This window comes from Armigeres subalbatus, chromosome 2 (assembly GCF_024139115.2).
Source record: "Armigeres subalbatus isolate Guangzhou_Male chromosome 2, GZ_Asu_2, whole genome shotgun sequence".
In the NCBI taxonomy this organism is placed as follows: Eukaryota; Metazoa; Arthropoda; class Insecta; order Diptera; family Culicidae; genus Armigeres; species Armigeres subalbatus.
The window spans coordinates 309,224,344-309,237,530 of record NC_085140.1 but is presented as its reverse complement, the minus strand read 5'-3'; the positions used below and the strand labels follow the sequence as shown (position 1 = coordinate 309,237,530).

At 41.8% G+C, this 13,187-nt stretch overlaps 2 protein-coding genes across 10 annotated transcripts in view; one reads left to right on the top strand and one right to left on the bottom strand.

Moving 5' to 3' along the window:
• Positions 1-9,430, top strand: part of LOC134212565 (carbohydrate-responsive element-binding protein) — a 182,562-nt gene extending 173,132 nt beyond the window's left edge. For all 9 annotated transcript variants that reach the window (XM_062690549.1, XM_062690547.1, XM_062690546.1 and 6 more), the window contains 6 exons: positions 6,020-7,029; positions 7,135-7,700; positions 7,771-7,898; positions 8,147-8,270; positions 8,334-8,463; positions 8,542-9,430. In XM_062690549.1, coding sequence (XP_062546533.1) covers positions 6,020-7,029; positions 7,135-7,700; positions 7,771-7,898; positions 8,147-8,270; positions 8,334-8,463; positions 8,542-8,741 — 2,158 coding nt within the window. In that variant the 3' untranslated portion in view covers positions 8,742-9,430. The remainder of the gene's footprint in view (positions 1-6,019; positions 7,030-7,134; positions 7,701-7,770; positions 7,899-8,146; positions 8,271-8,333; positions 8,464-8,541) is intronic.
• LOC134212567 (ATP-dependent RNA helicase DDX47) overlaps positions 1-13,187 on the bottom strand; it is an 85,299-nt gene that overhangs the window by 50,144 nt on the left and 21,968 nt on the right. The window lies entirely within an intron of this gene.

The window sequence follows — 13,187 nt, the reverse complement described above, 5'->3', positions numbered from 1 at the left end:
AAATAGTCTTGTAGACAGAGCTAAATCCCGGGTTTTCATTGTTTTACTGGTGATATTCTAGAAGCAAGACAAGGATGTGGCTAGGGATCCGATGCATGGCCAAAAACAGTATCACGGTTCTGTTTTCTCAAGAAGGGATCGATTTCCTATTGATAAGGGGCGCGCCTTCAATGGTATTGCTCTCTGTGAAGGGTCTAAATAGCGGACCTTGTCATGGTGCTCTTGAGAAAACAAAACAACAACTGTATCGAAATTGATACTGCATTGCACCGATACTGCATCAATAGTAATGAAGTAATTCGACATGCACTTAAACACTAAGGATACGGGTAATGCTACAATAGATCTAATAACAGGTCGCAGTGGCACACCCGGACAGGAAAACAAAAAAAAATGGCTCTACATTCTATATCCTCGACCGAACCGAGAATCGAGCTCGCCATATCCGGCTTGGGAATCCTACGTCTTTGCATGCAAGGCTATCTGGAGCCCATGAATTCAGCTATTTACCCATATTTTTTACGTACACCAGAACTTTCTCACAAATCTGATTCAGTTAAACTTAAACTCTTATAGGTCTTAAAGTATGATACGGCAAATTGTATAAAGCAATACATTCATTCATAACCATGTGAAGCCAGCATTCAATATTACAATTGAGTCGTTAAATAGCGCTAAATATTCGGGAAATTATTGCCAACATTGGCTCAAATAAATAACTCTCATTAATTCTAAGACAACAATCGATTCATTGACTGGCCTCCATATTCCATACTGATAAACTATAGACAAATGTCTAACCGGAAATAATGTTGATGTAATTATGTTGTAATTTGCAATTTATTATGATGTGTCAGACTATCGATTATTTATTACCTATTCAGCAGAATAAGTTTGGTAGGGTGGTAAAGATGCAATCCGATTCACTTTGTGGAGTAAAGTGGCCTGGATATGGGCCATTTTTTGAAGAATGAAAATAGATCCAAAAAGCAGGATGAGGACCAAATTCATGCCGTGGAACCAAAGATGATTTAAACTTCCTAGTACGGCATCCGGCTTAGTTGCAGCTGACGAATATCTTCAATAATTGTTGTCAAATTGTTCCAATAAATTATCTGAAATGTGCGTATATGGTAGGTTAACTAGTTGATTGAAAAATATTTCACGATTTTCCAAACAGACTAAACTTGACTAAATGATCAGTTTTATAGAAGGATGATGCAAACAGAAGGATATTCTTTACTTTACTTAAGGATCCTGTACACCTCCGGTGGTGCAAAGGGCCGACTTGAAAGATCTCCAGGATGTTCATCGTTCCAAAAGCCCATGAAGCTGCACTTTTCGTTTTAAGTTAATCATTTCGCAACAAGTTCAGACGGCGGCCTTGAATGTGCTTGAATATTGCATATTAATTTTAACATCAGTGATGAACGAATTTCAAAATCCAATCTGTTGTCATATTGTTTCACTTTGAAATGAGAAGTGCCAAATACAAATTTTCACGCCGATCGGTTCAGTAGTTTCGGAGTCTATAAGGTTCAGACAAACAGAAATTCATTTTTATGTATATAGATAGTAGAGTGGGGCGCAGTTGTATGGAAAAACGCAAACTTCGTCCGATCAAGTGAGATCAAGGTTTTTCTGAATCGTTTTGGGACACCAATCAACTGTGCAAAATATGGGCTCGATTGGTTGCGACCTCGCATGCCGCATCGCGTTTTAAATTTACATGGAGATTAGTATGGGAAAACGTACTTTTTTACATTTTTGCTATTCGCGGCTTCAGTTTATCATCAATCACGTGACTCAATACGTTAGCATATAGTCTAGAAGATGCCGAAAGACTTTGCCAAAGAAGGTACGTAGCTGAAAGGTCTACAAAAAATGTTATTACGTTTCGAAAATTGATTGTTCAAACCATATGCAAGAAATCAATGTTTCTGCCAGCACTACCGGGCGACCTATGGTTATCGAAGGGCAAAACCTATCTTCCTTCTTGTTTGATTTTTTTCTTTGTGAAATGATTCCCGATAGCTCCCATTAGCTCTAATGCCCTATAAGATGAATTATTTTGAAATAACACTCAGTTAAATTATTGGTCTACGTAGTACGGCAGTGCTGGCAGAATAAACGATTTTTTGCATATGGTTTGAACACTCAATCTTCGAAGCGTTATAACTTTTTTCGTGGACGTTCCAGCAACGTGCCTTCTTCAGCAAAGTTTTTCGGCATCCTTTGGGTTATACTTTAACGCAATGTGCCACTTGGTTTACGATGAACTGAAACTTCTAGTAGTAGAAATGCAAAAATATACGTTCTCCCATACTAATTTCCATACAAACTTCAAACGCGATGCGGAAAGCGAGGAAGCAACCAATCGGTCCCAAATTCTGCACAGTTGTTCAGGACCCAGAATGGCTTCAAAAAACCATTGATTTGAAAAAATGACCATGACGCCCCACTCTAATATATAGTGATCAACTAGGGTTTGTCCCCCGTCGAATGCAACTTGTTGTCGGAAGTCGGGAAACAATTTAGTCTTAACGACACCATAAGTACATATTCTGAAAATTTCTCAAGATAATATCAAACAAAATCCCATTAAAATAAAACTTGTGGAAACTGTAAATAATTTATTTACGGAAATTTGGAAGAAAGGGAAGAGCCATTTGGCCACAATCTCTAAAGTTATTTGGCAAAATATTTCATTTGGTTATTAGACCACAAATGTCATTTGACCGAAATGGACATACGGCCGAAACTGTCGTTCTGGTAAACTGGCCATTTTGCCGAAAAAGTCGTTTGGTCAAATTGGGTATTTGGCCGGATAGTACTCCGTGATTGACTAGAACTTGCAAAATTGTACAGAGATCCAAACTAATGGGGCTTGGGATTAGTTACACATTCGCAATGTACACGTTTCGGGAGCTCAAATATTTTAAGTAAATAACGCCGCCGGCCACGTTCTTACGGTTATATAGGAAGCAAAGGATTGTTAGTCCGACTCTTGTTGCTACTAGAGACTGAGACCTCTGTAATAAATTTGAATGGATGGAACTGCTAACAGCAACCAAGCTACCACGCCAAACCCGATGCCACCGAAACAGTCCATTTTTTGCATTTACCTCTTTCTTTCCATAAAATACTGGTCCTGAGAAGATCCAATCTGAATGGCGCTGAGAGTACAGGCAGTGAAAGTCAAGGCAGCGGAGGAGATGACTACGTCAGTTCAGCGGACGATGGAAGCCAACCAGCCCCCACCTTGAGGGAAGTTAAGGATGCCATTCAACAGCTAAAGATCAATAAAGCAGCTGGTAAGTATGGTATCGGAGCTAAACACATCAAGATAGGCTTTGAAAAGCTGGCCATTTGTCTGCACAAACTGATAGTCAGAACCTGGGACACCGAACAGCTACTGGAGGAGTGGAAGGAAAAGGTTATATGCCCCATCTACAAGAAAGGCGACAAACTGGAGTGTGAGAACTTTCGAGCGATCACCATTCTTAATGCCGCCTACAAAGTGATATCCCAGATCATCTTCCGTCGTCTGTCACCATTAGTGAACGAGTTCGTGGGAAGTTATCAAGCCGGCTTCGTTGACGGCCGCTCGACAACGAAACAGATCTTTACTGTACGGCAAATCCTTCAAAAATGCCGTGAATACCAGGTCCCAACGCACCATCTGTTCGTTGATTTCAAGGCGGCATACGACAGTATAGTCCGCGTAGAGCTATGGAAAATTATGGACGAGAACAGCTTCCCTGGGAAGCTTACCAGACTGATCAAAGCAACGGTGGATGGTGTGCAAAACTGTGTGAAGATTTCGGGCGAACACTCCAGTTCGTTCGAATCGCGCCGGGGACTAAGACAAGGTGATGGACTTTCGTGCCTGTTGTTCAACATTGCGCTAGAAGGTGTCATGCGGAGAGCCGGGTGTAACAGCCGGGGTACGATTTTCAACAGATCTAGTCAATTTATTTGCTTCGCGGATGACATGGACATTGTCGGCCGAACATTTGCAAAGGTGGCAGAACTGTACACCCGCCGTGAATCGTGAATCAACTAAAGTTGGACTGGTGGTGAATGCGTCAAAGACAAAGTACATGCTTGTGGGCGGAACCGAGCGCGACAGGGCCCGCCTGGGAAGCAGTGTTACGATAGACGGGGATACCTTCGAGGTGGTCGAGGAATTCGTCTACCTCGGATCCTTGCTAACGGCTGACAACAACGTTAGTCGTGAAATACGAAGGCGCATCATCTGTGGAAGTCGGGCCTACTACGGGCTCCAGAAGAAACTGCGGTCGAAAAAGATTCGCCACCGCACCAAATGTGTCATGTACAAGACGCTTATAAGTCCGGTTGTCCTCTACGGACATGAAACATGGACAGTGCTCGAGGAGGACTTGCAAGCACTCGGAGTATTTGAGAGACGGGTGCTTAGGACCATCTTTGGCGGTGTGCAAGAAGACGATGTGTGGCGGCGAATAATGAACCATGAGCTCGCCCAACTCTACGGCGAACCCAGTATCCAGAAGGTAGCTAAAGTTGGAAGGATACGATGCCGGACAGCAACCCTGCAAAGATGGTGTTCGCTTCCGATCCGGCAGGTACGAGACGGCGTGGAGCGCAGCGAGCGAGATGGGTAGACCAGGTGCAAAACGACTTGGCGAGCGTGGGGCGTATCCGAGGATGGAGAGATGCGGCCTCGAACCGTGCATTGTGGCGTCAAATTGTTGATTCAGTGTTATCTGTTTAGATGTTAACTAAATAAATGAAATGAATGAGAAGATTCAATTTTTTTTCCCAATGCGTTTTTCCAATAACTAACTGCATCCAAACGCTTGTCAGCACCTTGCGTTGAAATTGTCCGACCGCCACTCGATGATTTTTCGCTAAGCCTCCACCATTTGGAGTAAATTTTCAGCATTGCCTGCCACTGCTACCCATGCCTTCGTGCTGCTGTGTCCGCTCCGCTACATCAAATTTTGTCGAACCTCTTTACGGATTAAAATGGCTCGCGCGCGCTGGAAAGCAGACAACGGGCCCGTTCGGAGAATGTATTTAGCCACTGCCTGGTTTTACGTTATACAAATCAAAAACAATACACGTTACATTTTTTAGCGAAAAGTTCTAGTTGGAAAACGCATTACAAGCCATTTTTTTTGTTTTGCACTTTTTTTTTCAAAAGCAATTTCGTGAAAAATCTAAAAACCGTATATACAAAAAAGGTAAAGCATTCTTCACGCTAATCACGCCATAATCTAACACATGAGATTCAAAATAATTATTACCAATGGAAAAAAGTAAGGCATTTCAATTTTTATGGCTCAAATTCATCTGGGAGGTTACTAGGTAGCAAATACAGCAACTACATGGGATATAATAGATAGAGCTTTTGTTGATAAACCGAAAAACATATGATTTGTTAGTAGCAATTGCCTTTGCCATATAAAGAGTTGAACCGCTCTTTGCGGAATGCCGATCAAAACGGATCGCGCGCCGGAAAGCAGCTTTCTTGTATTCAATAAATTAAACCCGTAAATTTGAATCGATGGAATCACTAACAGAAACCGAGGTTCCACGCCAAACGCCGATTGATTTTCTACAGATCAGCCACAGATGATACAGATGTTTAAAAACTGAAAGTACCGATTTTCATTTGACAACTCTGTTTCTAACATGCGCCTAGAACGGTAAAATGAATGGGTATCAATAGTGTAGCTGAATAGGTATAAAAAGTGTTCGAGTATAAGTAATCGACTATACTATGCATTCTTAAGAAAATTGAAAAACAATTCATTGAACATTTGAAAATTCGTTCAAAGTTTATTACGATTTATTACAACTTTACATATTATCGAAACGCGCTCTTTTTTTCTAACTTGTAAAATGTATTCCGGTATCCATAAGGTATCGAAAACAGAGGTACCTATGTCATCTATGTCAAGAGTTGGAGGACTACTATTTGTATCACCCTATCATGAGTTTTAACTTTACAACATATGTTTTTTACTTTCAGACGAGAGCCACACAACTACGACAAATGCCCACCGACAACACACCAAACAATGGCCTATAACCTTGTCTCACAACCACAAATGAATCAGAATATTCTCAATAACGCTTACCCTCCCGGCTCCTACATACAAACTGGCGGCATCATCCAGATGTCCGGAACGCCGAATAACCAGAATGTATTGAATTATAATATGCAGCAATCACAGCCTATAAATTCCGCTGTGAACGCTGTGAATCTTTCAAACAATGGAGTCCCTGGAGGTGACAATCCAAACCTGCTGATACAGAACCTAAATTCTAAGCTCCTCACTCACAGTCATTCACTTCCGGCGCAAAACCAACAAACGTTGAACCAGAAACCCCAACCACGATCAATATCGATGCCAACCGCGCAAAACTATAACCCCATGTTGGCACCACAGCACTCCCCACCAGGAACCATTCTCCAGCAGCATCAACAGGATGCCTACAAAGGGTCGCTCCACCCTCAGACTTCCAGCTACAAGTCCTATCACAATCACCAACCACAGCCGTATAAAATACCGTCTCAAAACACTATTTCCTATGGGAGCACAGGACGCAGCATGCGGCATCCATCACCACCCCACGGACATCAGCAGCAGAATGTGAACCTGAATCAGCAACCATCTATAGAGCAGTCCCAGCAGCAATTACAAGATCTCCAACAACAGCAGTCCTCGTCTCCATCGCAGAAGCGATTACCACCACATCCGACCAAAGAAATGTTCCGCTCAAACAGCCTGCCAATCAACGCGACATTTCCTTTGCCACCGAAGGAAGATAACTTTGCTATACCTCGGTATCAAGCGAAAGTGAGCCCTAAACTGAGAACGCGTAGCAATTCAATGATCATAAAACAGGCAGGCAATAATAGTAGCTCGGTACCCATCAGTGGAGTAAATCTGCTTCCTAGTCTTCATGCCACTTCCAGCGAACCCGTGTTGAACATGGGCAATAGCGCATTGCTGGCGCAGTTGTTAACAACGAACAGTAAGTATTAGCAGTGATCAAAGATGTGAATCTGATTTTTTATATCCTTATCACCCCTCTATGCTGGGTATTGGTGCTTTGCTTTACACGACTTTTTCGTTCCAGGTTCGAGTACCTTATTTAACGTTAAGCAGCATACTACACCCACTTCGAGTGCCATAAGTAACTTACAAGCATCGCAGCAACAATCTCATCAAGCAATTGCTCAACCACATCAGCAACAGCAACAGCAAACCACCTATCAGCAATCCCCACTAAGTAACCCAATATCACCCGCATCATCTCAGCTGCATGTCAACCAATCCCAATCCAGCCCTCAACAACTGCAGACTCGCAATACCACGCCACCACAGAGTTCGGTGTTGTCATTCGCCGCATCTTCCTCCTACAACAGTGGTGTTTCCATTCCAACTCAAAGCTTGTCGCCAGACTTTTTGATTGATAGTGACAGTCCCATGTCACCCGTTGGTGTGTCCGGGTTAGGCGAATCCGGCTGTTCTGGCCAATCCACCGGCGGCGTGGGCAGTAAGTACCATCAGCAGCATCGAACCGATCATCAGCGCAGAACGGGGCATATCCATGCTGAGCAGAAACGACGTTACAATATCAAGAACGGATTCGATATGCTGCATTCGTTGATTCCTCAGCTACAACAGAACCCCAATGCAAAGGTGGGAATTGTTATCTAAATTTTTTACAGAATTTAGTCTCTATATCTATCTTCTCCTGTTTTCGCTATAGCTGAGTAAGGCTGCAATGCTACAGAAGGGTGCCGAGTACATCAAACAGCTGCGATCCGATCGGGCTGCCACCAACGAAAAGATGGAAGCGCTGCGCCGAGAAATCGATACGCTGAATAACTCTCTAAGGTGAGTAATTTACAGTTATATTTCTTCATTTCGAAGAATCATACCCTATTTGGTAAACTATATTTTATGGGTTGTATTGTATTCGTTTTTCAAAACCCTGCCATGGTACTTAGGCGAACAATTTAATTCAAAATTTCCCGTCTACTCATTAGTTCTGAAAAACCTAAAAATATAAAAAAGTTGTAAAAAAAACCTGAAGAATTTCAAATAATGTTACAGCATTTTGTTTTTTTTTTGCATTTTTTCAGCAATCTACAAACATCTCTCCCGGCAAGTGGCGCTCCGATTTCACGCCAGAGGACGGGTCGCGTCAAGGAGCTCTATCAACAATATGTCCGACAGCGAACAATCGATAACTGGAAATTCTGGATTGTAAGTTTTCTTGAAGTACTTTTTTAACGGAATGTTTACTCAATGCAACATTTATCTTCTTAGTTTGGTTTGATATTCGAACCGCTGATGAATTCCTTCAATCAAACGGTGTCCGTTGCTAGCTTGGATGAAATGTGTCGTTCCAGTCAACTGTGGGTAGATCAGCATTGCTCACTAGTGGAACTCAGACCGGGTATGTACGACTACGCACCACAACCGTCCAATTACACTAACGTGTGCTTAATAATTGATAAAATCATCTATCCCACAGCGGTATCCAACAAATTGCGTCAGCTGTCGACGACGACAGACATTCTGTCCGACCCACCCACATCGCTGCAGGAAGAGGTATTAAAAGCCATCTCCACATGTGTACCATTACCCAGCTCAGGTAATGTTCCTACTGCCAGCGGCAGTAGTCACGGTGGCAGCAACGCCAATAGTCCCAATCCACCATCCGGTGTATTCTAGTGAGTTTGATTATATTCAATCAAAATGCAGAAGTTTGAGATTATTGAGGCAGAGGGATCACTGAGTGCCTTTGGAGACAATATGGTTCTCCATTTTTTTTTTGGGACAACCGGGGAAGGAACTCACCGGCGCTTTTCATCGTTACCTGAGATTACACGTGACCATTGATTTCCACTATCTGCCGCAGAAGCATCTACAGGTTTTACTTACTACATTTTTTAAAATATATTATGCTTGTGCATAAGAGATCGGTCATTTACCTAACTTTTAGCATTTGCTTTCGATGTTCACTATGCTACCAATCCGTCGAATATCTTTGCCTGATGCTTATCTTTCCATTTGGCACCTTGATTTCACATCATACCTAGAAATTAGTTTCTAAATTTTAGTTGAAATTGCACATTTAAGTTAATGACGCTCGAAAGGTAGGCTGGCAAACTATTGATTGCCTCAACTTACAGATAGTTAAAGTTCTATATGTAAGCAGAAGAATGCAAGGGCGAATTTAGTAGTGTGCACATTCGATTAGGTAGAAGTGTAAAGAAGTGTGTTGCTGAAATAGATTTTAATATTGTTATGTTATGTTTTTTTTATTTCTTGTTCAAACACTACGATACATATTCAAAATATCAAAATAGACTTTAGCCACATTACACAGAAGATTGAATATATTTTTGTGGACATTTAAACCATGCTCTATCTTTTTAATTGAAAAATATCCGAAAAGCCATTACTTACTTTATAATAATTTCAAATTTTATTGTAAGTCACCATCGAAACTTCTATACAATAGCCTGTTTATGTAACAAACAGACATAAGGTGACACAGGTGATCCGGGCAATATAGGCCATATAAGGAAATTGTTCCGAGAAGCACTGGAAAGCTCAAAAAAACTTTATTTAAATCTATGTAGGGGTGATCGGGGCAATATGGGCCACCTAAGGAAATCGTTCCGAAAAGCGCTGAAAAGCTCAAAAAAACGTCGTTCAAATGTAGTTGACTTATACTAGAGAATGTTACCTTTCACATAACGTCGATGAATGACGAAAAATGCGTTTGGAAATTGTTGGAATGCACTTTTGAAAATGTATTGATTTCAATGTGTGTTCCCGACTATACGGGGCAATATGAGCCACTATTTGGGGCAGTATGAGCCACCTATCCAAAACGTTTATTTAGGCGAAAAAAGTATCGTAATATGGAAGAATATGATATTCCTACAACAGTTGTGAGTATTCCATACCAAATAAAATTAAAAAACCGGCTGAACCGATTTGCCACTCTTCACCGTTTGAACAGCCACATTTCAATTGGCCAATGGTCATTTTTTCTGTTTCAATCACAGTAATGCGCTGTTGTAATTTTTCCGTAATGAATCTTACATATATGATAATATTCTTGTATTTGACTACTGAAATTTGAACTTGTTCGTATTTTAAGGCCTGATATCTTGCTCTGTGCAGGTATGCCCATATTGCCCCATAGAGACTGTTTTTGGGAAAAAAGTTTTATGATAAATTCAGATTTGTATCAATAGAAACATGTGTGTACAATATTCAATTTTAATATATTTTTTGATTGTGGTGTATTTTTGACCTGTATTTTAATCAGTTTTGTGTCAAAACCTTATTTATAAACTTCAAATCTTATAATAATTTTGCCTATGGAGCGAAAATTTACATTTTCAAGTGTATTTTCATGTTTGAATTGAATTTTAATGCGGTTTTTACGGTGATGCATATGTGTAGCATCCTCTTAAAGATCATATAACTTTTACATGCTAAAACTTGTCAATAAGCTCAAAATGAGGGTGGTTCATATTGCCCCTTATGTTCATATTGCCCCTACTACCCCTAGTTGGCTTATACCACGGAATGTATGTTACCTTTTATATTACGTCAATGAATGTTGCAAAATATATTGGAAAATTGTTAGAATGCATGGGCCATCCATCCAAAACGTTTTGCCTTTCTCGTAGGTCAGCGATTCCACGGGAAAAGAATAGAGTTGAAAAAAAAGTTGTCCAATTTTGTTCAAAATCACTTGGTATGTTCTTCATCGAAAATAATTAGATCCGTATTTTTTATTAGGGTGACCATGCTCGATAAGGGGTTACCAGAAAAATCGCTATTTTTCGATTTTTTTTTATTTAAAAAAAATCATAACTTTTGAACCACTGGATCGATTTGCAATGTTTTTTTATGGATAGAAAGCTTATTACTTCTAGTCAGAGTGTAAAATAATCGAAAATGTTTGGTGAAGTCCATGTTTCTTCATTTGTCAGTTCACTTCCGACACATTCATAGTCGGCTCTGGACAGTCAATATTCAGTTGAATATTAGTCATTGAATATTTATGCACATTTTACAAATTGATAAATTATCTGAAATCGCTAATCACGTTCTTTAGAAAAGTGTATCAAACATATATCTGCTTCATAACTCTAGATTTATACACTTCTTAAACTATTAAAACCAATTATCATGCGTGAAAAATCACTTTGACTCGGTTTTTTTATAATTTCAAGTCAAATTACTTGACAAATACCTTCATCATAATTTAAATCTATTATTGTTTGCAAAAGTATTTGGATCTGTAAAATGATACCGAAAAATTATTCTTTCAACTCGGGAAGTTGAAACACGTGAGAGTTTTGAGAGGATTCACAACAGCTGATCGATATAGAGAGGAGTGGAATCAAACGCACGTACCAATCATGAAAGTTCAATGTAGGCAGAGTTAAAAACAATAATTGTATTTATGAATAATTGTGTAATAATATCAGGTTGTTGGCACAGTTATAACTGTTTATGCACAGTATAAAGCAAGGAATTGCCTAGAACAAGTTTTACAATTGGCTTTCTTCAGTAGTGCGTTATGCATCATCCCCATCTAAAGCATCGTTTACGTTTTGGAAAAGTTGGTCTTCATATTGGTCTATTGGTCTATATGCCGACGGATCTTCCTGACACAGCAGTTGCAGGGCTGCATCACAGTGGTTCCTGCACTGTGATTTTGCAACACGCTTAAACGCCGGGCACTTCGAACCCTTCATGGGGTGCTTGCTGTTCGCAGCTTTGCTGGAACAGATCAAACAGTTGAGAGGCTTCGTGGAGCATTGTGCCTTATGTCTCTCCAATCCGCAGCGTCGACAGAGCTTGCTTCTGTCAGGGCCTTTGCAGTCCCATTGCTTGTGCCCCGGTTCAAGGCACTTGAAGCAAACTTCGGGTTGCTCATATATGCCCACAGGGCATACCGACCACCCCACCTTGACGCTCCCTAACTTGACTACCTTGGAGGCGTCTGCTGCAGATAGCCGAACCAATGCTACCTGTGTCGCCGCAGTGCCGTGACGCGCTCTTCGACTTCGGTGATCTCGTCCAGGTCTTTAACCCTTAGATTCACCTCCGTCGTAAGTGCCCTCACCTTGACCGTCTCGCCTAGGACGCCTAGGACCGCCAACTTCTTGTAGGCGGCGCCCTTTTGCGAGACACCCCGCTTTAGCTCGAGGATCATCTCGCCAATCCGGGTAAGTCTTATTCGACGTACGTCGGCGCCGAGATCACCGAGCTTGACGTCACTCCTCATCGCCTTCAAGACGTCCGAGTACTTAGCCTCGTCCGTTTTGATGACTAGGGCATCGCCCCTGGAGCGATTGGCGTCTACCCTAGACTTCTTGCTACCCTCATTCGCCTGGGCCGTCTTTTCGGCCCTTGAGTCTTCGGTTTCCTCTTGTTCTTGACCAGGGTCCAGGAGGCGTCATCCCCCTCTATTTCCCTGGTCTGGGGCGGCTGAGAGCTCCCAGCCTGCCGTAACCCCGTGTGTATGTGTTTTTTTTATTGAGTTATGACACTAATGTCTGCACTTCCTCGCAAAACTGCTTGGAAACATTCACCATCACCCCTTGCTGCCTGCTAGGGGGATTGAGCTCTGGGGTTCACGCCTGCTATGTTACCTATAATTAGGTAATCCTTGTTTCTATGGAAACTTGCTTCCACTGTGATGGGAGGAAAAACCTCAAATGAGGGAAAAAACCTCCTTTCCTAGCTTTGCTATCTTTCTCCTCCCCTGGACCGCAAGATGCGTCTTCTACTACGAGCTCATTCGAGCTTATCATCAAATCTTTCTGTGTCGATGCCTGCACTTCTCCGGTACTACCAATCTGATTTACTTCGGAGAAGTCGGCCTGTTGTGCTGTTAAGCAGCTCTCCTTGGCCTCCACTTTGAAGTGGTTGGTGTCTCGACGACTTTAAACAACTAATTCTTCGCGTTCTACTCGGTCTAGTCCTCGAGGGCGGATCTAGCATACTCCAACAGAACATTCCCCGGCGAAGGAGTTTCTCCCACACCGAAGCCAACCAGCCGGGTGCCAAGGTCAGTCCAGCGATTCCAGTGGAACAGGGCGTCCGGTTCCCTGGTGCCCTGACTACCCGTCGCTATCTACT